Source organism: Notolepis coatsorum (genome assembly GCF_963971535.1).
Source record: "Notolepis coatsorum genome assembly, chromosome: 5".
NCBI classification, from domain to species: domain Eukaryota; kingdom Metazoa; phylum Chordata; class Actinopteri; order Aulopiformes; family Paralepididae; genus Notolepis; species Notolepis coatsorum.
In genome coordinates this window covers 109575616-109584843 of record NC_140169.1, presented here as the reverse complement: position 1 = coordinate 109584843, position 9228 = coordinate 109575616, and the positions used below count along the sequence as shown (strand labels likewise).

General features: G+C 42.1%; 1 protein-coding gene across 1 annotated transcript; it reads left to right on the top strand.

Moving 5' to 3' along the window:
• Positions 1–2391: 2391 nt before the first annotated feature.
• vrtn (vertebrae development associated) lies at positions 2392–5799 on the top strand (the record flags this gene model as incomplete). Its single annotated transcript, XM_084314893.1, has 2 exons — positions 2392–2703; positions 4048–5799. 2 exons carry the CDS (start codon positions 2392–2394, stop codon positions 5797–5799), a joined length of 2064 nt encoding a protein of 687 aa, XP_084171019.1.
• Between the last annotated feature and the right edge of the window lie 3429 nt (positions 5800–9228).

Below are 9228 nucleotides of genomic sequence, written 5' to 3'. Positions count from 1 at the left end.
TGTACACACAAGCAAGGCATGGGGGTTGGGGTGAAGGTGACTAGGATCATTGTGCATGCGTGGAACAAAAGGCCCTGATTACTGAGAGGTGTTCAAAGTGATACTCTGCAGCCGCTCTCTCCTCATAAACTTCACCTCCAACTAAGCTGCATTGTCTGCACATACAGTATGCACCCCCGAATCAACAAACCCCCCAAAGCACCCGTGGGCCTATGTCCTGTGCAAAGAGCAACCCTCTGAACTGAGGTGTGTTCACCACCACATACAGTATACATACACAGCTCATTGGTTCACCAAGGGCATTATGACATTGTATTGGCAACACTGGGAGATTATTTTTCAATTATTTATATTTCAAAATGTATTTGTCACTGACAAAATAACATTAGAGATAGTTAGTTACATTTTGCAGTGATATAAAAGGGCTATGGGCACAGCCAACAATGTCCTGCTCTTGTAAATATGTGATATTTTATTGGTTAGAGCCACAAATCATTTGTGACCACCAAATGTATTTCCTTGCATAACTAAATAAGTTTGAATATAACTATTGAACTATCTTATTTACCTGTGCAAAAGAAAGCACAGAAGTCATTTGTAGCCCAAAGCAACCGATACCTCTTTCTGTAAACGTTTCTTTGTTGAGCCCTTGGCATGTTGGCTTTTGTCAACACTTGAAATTGACCTATGGGGAGGGCAGCGGGGAGGGAGGTGTTTCTCAATGCAAAGTCAAAAGCGAATCGACGATTGACAATTTCCTGAAAGGTGGTACTGCTTATCTCTCCCAGATCTCCACCACTCGACGTGATCGGACCCTAGGACACGGTGCTGGGATTTCACTTTACGCAAAGCAACACAATGGACTAATCGGAGCAAAAGCAAAACATTTCAACCCGTACGCTTCGTCCTAAATTTACCTGCTCCGACACACCTAGGCTATCTGACCGTTCAGGTGAGGACACTTTTGGGGATTTTAGCCAGGCAATTTAATGTAGCGCAATCGACTTTGAATCGTTTGGTATTTACGATGTAATTATAGGCTATTTTAGCCTTAATTCCTTTAGGATGTGTTCAGGTCGCTAGCGAAAGTTGATAGGTAACTGGTTTCAGCAGGTAAGCGTTATATCCAAGTTCTTGGCCGATTAAAAACAACTTGTTTTTGGATGATTTAAACCTATGGGTTTGCTTTTTCAACGATGCAGACATTTACACGGCATATCCCTAGATATACAGTATGGAATAACTAAATAGATGCATCGGTAGTTAGTTATTCCTATACTGTATGGACTGACCAAAGCCTACAGCTACACGAGGGTGTACCGGCTACCATGCCTACCTAGACTACTGCATTAAAAAAAGAAACTGATTATTATTTTTTTTATTATTTGTTTGAATTTGACCAAAACCACATTAGCATGTAAGACTCTCGGCTCTACAGTAACACTGGGACGATGTTGGTTTTCAGTTGTGGTTCATGATACATTCATCCCGCATGTGATAAGAGGGATTTTACTGACATTAGTAACTGAACTGATCACATTATTTCACACCGAGAGCTCAATCCATAACCCAGCAGTCTTTGGCGTGTAAATAATTGCAATTGCAATATCTTTATCTGCCAAGTAGACATTTTTTCATATACCAGGAATTTGTCTTCTGCGTTTAACCCAGCCTAACTAGGAGCAGCTGCAGTGCTTGTTTCAAGTTTGTTTAATAATTGTCACAATAAAATACACGTAGGCTACTTTACGGTGAAATGCTTCGTTCTGTATGAGCCCCGAGAGTGCTTCATACAGTAAATCATGTACTTCTTGGGGACTAACTCCAGTTATGATGGTGGCAGGAGCAGTATCTTTTTATATTAGTATATTTTGGTTACAAGATACTGAAGATACTTTAATAGCTATATATATATTTAGTATTGGATGATCTTGCCTGGCATGCAAACATTACTTGGTATAGGCCTACCCATATTCATTTTCAAACAAACTAATCTGGTCGGTCGTCCTTTTACAACTTTGAAGCCAAGTAACTACCACATAGAATGACACGACCAGAGGATATATTGGTAAAATAACTAGGGATGTCCGATATTGGCATAAAAATGTAATATCGGTATCGGGTTTTTCTTTTTACATTTATTTACCCAGGCAAGCAAGTAAGAACAAATTATTTTATTTGTTGTCAAAGTATGCATAATGTTGTGTTAATTACACGACAAGATATATGTAATGTTAAATTAAGAGTTGGACAATATCGGTATCGGTAAAAAAGCCAATATCGAGCATCCCTAAGAATAACTCATTGGGACGTTTTCAATTAATTCAGATCTTTCATAACGTCTCCTTCACCACCCCCTCCCCTGCTCCGTCCCTCCCTGTGCCCCCAGGTATGATTCAGAGAAAGGAGGTGGTCCTCTCCGTGCTGGGTGAGCTCCAGGATGCCACAGAAAGCGCTGGTCTGGACACCCTCACCAGAGTGGCCCTGAAGGTGGACCAGGCCCTGGCTCCCTTCCAGCTTCCCAGCGGCCCCTGCAAGGACTTCCCCGAGTGGACGAGCATCGACGGCATAGCACACAGTCTTTACCCCCCAGACGCCCCGGCAGGTCTGCTGCCCCTTGTCTGTAAAGGAGAGGGCAACCTGCTGTTTGATGCTGCCAGCATGCTGCTAGTTGGAACCACCAGTCTGAGCCTGGAGCTGCAGGTGAGCAGGGAGCACGCACATCACACATTCTGCACTCTCTCACACACAAACAAAAAAGGTCACTTAAGAAAAAACATAACTGGATGTTTTTTGTATAGCATAGTGACATAATATAGTATAACTGTATATTGTATAGTAGTGTACATAGGACTCATTACATTTTTTAATTCTTAAAGCTTAGCATTGTATTTTATCTTAGTACTTTTATCTTGTCTACTTTTTTATCTATTCTATTATTATTTGTATTTTTTTGCACAATCGAAGCGGGAATGGCCACTCATTTCACTATATGTCTTGTGTATGTATGTGATTAATAAGCCTCTTGAAATCTTGGATGGAAGGGTTTTAATGTCGCTCACCTGGGATCATGTGCAATGCATTTAGGAATGTTTAGAATCAAACCACAGTTGATCGCTTTAGTGTTGAAAATTCTCTCACCAGGCTCCAATACAATCTAAATGGGGCAAATGTTGTAGCCTTTTAAAAACATGATGTCCTTTTCCAAAATGGGAAGCTTGCAGTATAATCACATGTGTGTTTGTATATTTTACTGAGAGTCAAGATAGACCATGCTCTCAATATCTGACACTGGGTGCTGAAATCCCGAAGATTAAATAGAAGAAAGCAGGAAGCCGGATTACTGAGGAAATGGTAGTAAATTGCATTGTATCAAACGGTATAATGCCTTGTGCTGTCTACTACTTCAGTTTGCAACCATTTCCTCAGTAGAATATATAAAGACACATCGGATTATACTGTGAGCTTCCTGTTTTGGAAAAGGACATGCATCATTGCCACTTGTACTGGAGCCTGGTGAGATACTAAATCAATCAGTGAAATGGTCTGTACTAGGGCTGACCCCTATTAGTCGACTCATCGGTCGAAAGGAGCCGTAGTCGACTAGCCAACCTCTTAGTCGAATAAAAAACAAATTTATATATATTTTTTGTATCATTCTAACTGCCTATGAAAACAGGCACAGAGGCACTGAAAGAGGATTTCACCCATCTAATGAACACACTAGACTAGACAAAATATCAAGATGTATCCATCAGTGGACCAATTGCATGCTTTTGCAGAGGACAAGAAGCCTTCAGTCGACTCCTTCAGACATTAAGCACCCCCCACAGCCCAAATGGAATGATGAAAAAATTTAAATATATTATATACATTTTTTTAGTCTACTAACAGCACATTTTTGCCAGTCGACCATCCAAATCCTTAGTTGGGGACAGCCCTAGTCTGTACTAGCCAACAATGTGGAACCCGTCCTTTAAGTGAGACATAAATTGTCTACATTAATTATTGTATTTTAATCTACATGATTTATTTTATTCTTCACAGGTACGGACTGTAGTGGAGATGCTGCTCTGGAAGAAGTATTATCTGTGTGGGATGATCGACTCTAAGATGATGCTCCAGGCGGCTCGCTTCAGCCTCTGCGCGGAGGAGTCCGAGGACATGCTCAACCTGCCCATCGCGGTCTTGGAGGCCATCTTTGATGCGGACGTCAAAGCCTCCTGCTTCCCGGACTCCTACGCCAACATGTGGCACGTGTATGCCCTCTCCTCGGTCTTGCGGTGTAACATCTACTCCATCTACCCCATGTTCAACTTCAAGATCCGACCCTACTTCAACAGACTCATACGCCCCCGCACCTGGCCCGAGGACTCTGGTCCCGTGACCCTCCACATCATGTGGTCCGGTGAGCTGCAGTCTCGTTCCGTGTTCAAACCGCGCTATTTTGTGGCACTGGTCCAGGCGAGTGACCTCCCCTGTGATGAGCAGAGAGGGCCTCCCCTGAAGACCCTGGAGCTACTGGACCAAGACTCGCGACTGTCCTACTCCAGCTTGAAGGACAAGTACAACATCACCAAGAGTACCTTCTACCGCTGGAGGAGGCAAACGCAAGAGCACCGCAAGAAATCGACGGCCAGGTATGAGGCCAAGAACTTCCTGCAGGCCTGCTACCTGGAGGGCAAACTTATCCCTCTGCACCAGTTCAAAGAGTTCTTCCCAGAGATTTCCAGGTCAGCCTACTATGCCTGGAAGCAGGAACTTGTGACCTTTGGGGGTAGCTTCTCCACCACATCCTCCACCGGAGAGGTGAGTCCTGGGGAGAGCACAGAGCATGAGTCCTGGTCATCCCCAGAGGCCAAGCCGAATGAGCTGGACCCTCCTGAGAGTGTTGCCAGTATGTTTAGCCTCAACTGCGACAAGCTGGAGGGAGAGCGGGCCCAAAATGTGGCCCATATGCAGGAGGCCAAGCGTTTTTTGCAGAACTGCATCTCCATGAATACCTCCTTCCCATTCAGGATCTTCAAGAGACATTTTACAGGAATCTCTAGATCCACATACTACAACTGGAGGAGAGAGGCTATGCTGTTTAACAGGGGTTACAAAGCTGCCGTTGGAAGTAGTGAAGATAGTTCTGATGCCGACAAGAGTCCAAACAGTCTGCTGTCTTCAAACTTGTCCAACACCAACCACCCCATCGTTCCCAGAGTGAAGGTTTGTAGGCAAAACCACAGAAGTTTCATGCTGGCATACATGAGTAAGAAAACTCTCAGAGTTGCTGCAAAGATGCACGTTCAGAAATCAAAATGGTCCCTCTCAAAGTTCAAACTACGGTACCCGTCACTTTCTCCCTGTTTCTATTGGCTGTGGCGGAACAGTCACAACCGAAACAGGAAGCAGAAGATAATCACTCCTTGTGTAGAGGTGAACATGCCTGGGAGCCTGGATAACCCCATTACAGAGTCGATGGAGAGAGGTGTAACCGCTCAGAGTGTGTTCTCCTTTGAGGGTAGCCCCGAGGGTCTCAAAGGCCCGACAGTCACCTGCTACGATGCCCCGCTTCCCAGGTATACCCTTCCCAGCAAGGCACCAACGGATGAGCAAATGTTTGTGATGGATGTTGTGACTGTGGCCAACTTCAAGGCCCAGGCCAAACTATTCCTGCAGCAACGCTTTGAAGAGAAATCCTTCCCAGCGTTCAAAGAGTTCAGGTCTTATTTTCCCCTCACTCCACGCTCCACCTACTACATGTGGAAGAGGGCTTTGCATCACGGCGTGCCGCTAATTCAACATGGATAACTGCTGACAGTGTAAAGCCATCAAACGTAGAGTAGCCAGTATCAACATAGACTATGGTGGATGCTCTGTTCTGTATCTTGTCCTTGTTGTGGTTCAGCTCGCCCATTACATTTCTTTCCTCTTTGGCACACTATAATAGTTTTTATTTTTATTTAGCATAAAAGAGGTATTGAACACAGGGGTGTCGCTTTGAGCAACGTTGGTGAAGTTGCAACTAAATTCCTCTTGTGCTGCTAACCCCCTCCTCACCTCTCACTCGTATAATAGACATTTTGCACGTGTGTGAAAGGAGACTGTCTCATGGATCCAACTTAAGCCCTGAATGCTGCCCTCCAGGCAAAAAGGCAGTTCAGTCACCAGCTTTTTTTTGTTTTTGTTTTTGTTTGGTTTTTTTTTTTTTTTTTTTTTTCTCCTTTCCAAGTCCACCTCGGTATTGTGTTCCGTACTCTTTCTTTTTCTCCTCTTGTTTAGTTTGTGCTTTTTGGTTAATTCATGAAATATTTTTTGCATGGTGAGAACACTCAGTGGGAAGAGGAAAATGTATTTTTTTCCCCAACGAGTTTTCTCCTTTTTGATATGGCATATTTTGTACACAAACAGGGTTTGGATCTTTTTGAATCACGTCCTACGATTATTGAATGTACACACCAAAGGTGCTTTATTGTTTGTCTTCATGTATCAGGGTTTTTGCATTGCCTCATCCATGTTAAGAATTACCTCGTGTTTTTTTCACCTGATAATCTATCAAATGAGTTGTTGAAATGGTGAGTTAAAACTCTAGCATACAGTATATTTGCACTATATTCTCATCACATTATTGAAAATACTTTAATAGTCCTAAACTTTCAGCATCCGCTAATACTGAGCTCCTATCCATTGTTTTTACTGAACAGTACAGACTTTTAGACCATGAATTTGGAGTCGTTGGAGATAAATAATTGAGATGTAATCACATTTATATTTTTTTTTAAGAGATCTGACATGCTTCTATGGGTTGGAAATACAGCAAATAAATCAATGATTTCTGGCATTTTACACATGGTTCTTGGTATACAATTTTTATATTGGGAAATTCTCTTGATTAACACTTTTATTGCCAAGCGCATTTACATTACAATGATATACCTGATACCAGTATCTCTTCTGTAATTTCTTCATGTACTCGTTGATTTAAACTCGCAGAAGAATATTATTTTGTACAATTCCCCCCCCTTTAAACTACCTATTTTATCTTGCCAAATATAAACTAGCAACTGCATTTGCCTTCATGAACTTTTTTAATTAATATTATTATTGTAAAGTCTTCAGTATGGTTCTTTCAATGCCAACATTTGGGGCATCTGTTGTGACCTGCCATTGAGGCTGCTCTGTATAAATGTTCTTTGTTTCAATTTGTGCTTTGTATATACATTTGGCTTGTACACGGTTTGCTTGAGGTGGACCAGAGTTGTTGGAGTGGTGGTGCAGGATGGTGAAACAATCTTGTTACTAGTATTATGGCAGAATATGAATAAATCATCTATTCTTCTTGCCCTTTGCGTCACTGTAGTGTGTTCAGTGTTCCATCTCCTTTTCAGCTATACCTGGCAGACAATAGTGAGGAAATTCACAACACTGTCTTCATTGTTACCGCTGCCTGTAGTAGACTTGTCATCTTATACAGTGGTCCCTAATTATGTCATTTCATCGACACATGCTGGGTTTTGTGGGAATAATCACCTCAGCTGTTCACTGTCGTGTTTCACTGACAAAAAGAGTAATTGATGTTGGCCAGGAAACTAAAAGGCCTGTTATTTTCTGAATCAATGGGTCCTTCAACCATGTCAATAAGCCATTGTGTCTGTCTTCTCTGATCTGAGACCAGAGTAAGGTCATCCCTTTTCAACTACATCACTTGTTTTCTCTTCATTGTGGATGTATGGTAATAAGAAGACATCAACAACAAATTGTGCACAAGGAACTGCATGGCTACCATAATACCAAAATGTTCAACAATTGCAATGTAACTCCACAAACACATTCCTGGTTGTTCCATCTTGCTTTTGTCTGCAGCCATTGTGCTTGTGCTAATTACAGGGGAATGGTTGGTAAGAGGATGGTGAGGGGGATGGGTTTAATTGTATGCATGGTGACGGAGGTGTTTAGAATGATAAGCCAAGCACCTCTAGGGGGTGAGCATGGAAGCGGGGGGTTATGGGGCTGAAAGGCCATAGAGACTGAGTGCAAATATGTCCCACCCACACGGGGGAAACATTCCATCGCTCCATTGACTGTATTATGTGACGGTTCCTTCTTGTCATTTTGGTCAGCTAGCAAACAACAGAACATATACTATGTGGTGAGATGCACTACCAACAGGGTAAATAACCCAGAACTACGTTTGCATAAGCTTCCGTCCTGGAAAAAACGCCTTTAAAGGAACACGCCGACATTATGGGAAATGCGCTTACCATCTTGTCCAGAGTCAGACGAGAAGATGGATATGAGTTTCCACTCTGTTCAGTAGAAAGATATCAGACTGCAAGCAAGACTAACTTAACACAAATTAATGGAAGTGAATACGGACCACTAGCCTAGCTTAAAACTCCAGCTTCCATTAATTTGGTATCTATCTTGTCTGACTCTGGGAAAAACAGTAAGCTAATTTCCCATAATGTTGGCATGTTCCTTTAAGAAGAGAAGAGTGGATATAGGCAATAAGATGATTAAACTGTGGGACTCTGACTCTCAATAGCCTATGCCAACATGTACAGCAAGTCATGGTAAGCATTAAAGGAGCAATAGGCGATCATTGATTTTAGGCAGAACTTAGAACACCCTTCCCAATGAGAACGCATCAGGATGCCTCCAAAGCCACACCGACTAGGTAGCTAGCAGGCAGCTATGTGTTAGCAGCAGGCCTTTGTGTATGTCTGCAACTGTTATGCACATAACATGTGCGTGTGTTACTAGAGGGGGTTTGATAGACAGTTTGCTTGTTCCAATATATTTTTCTGAAACAGTACTGTATATTTGTATGTCATAAATGTCTTGATGAATTGAAAATGGAGGACCCTGGTGTAAACAAGACAAAAGTATGTTTCTGGTCTGCATCCTCTTAGCAGTTGTTTGTATTGAGCCGTACTGTATTCTACCCATTCTGCAATCTGTTAATAAAAGTTTCAATCAATAATTTCAAAGGAATAATTTTACTTGATGTTTTATTTGATTGCATGTTGTTTTAGCTCCTGCCCCCTTACTTTTAAATTAAACTTATTTTTTTAAGTAGGCCTATCAATTACTGTCAAGATATAATAAGAAATCTACAATGTTGGCAAAAACCGCCAGGTGCCAATTGATCCTAAATCAGAAAGGTATAGCCTACAGTATTACATTTGAAGTTTCTTCTAGCTTGCTAAGACATGGGCCTACTGTAGCTGATTGAAATTG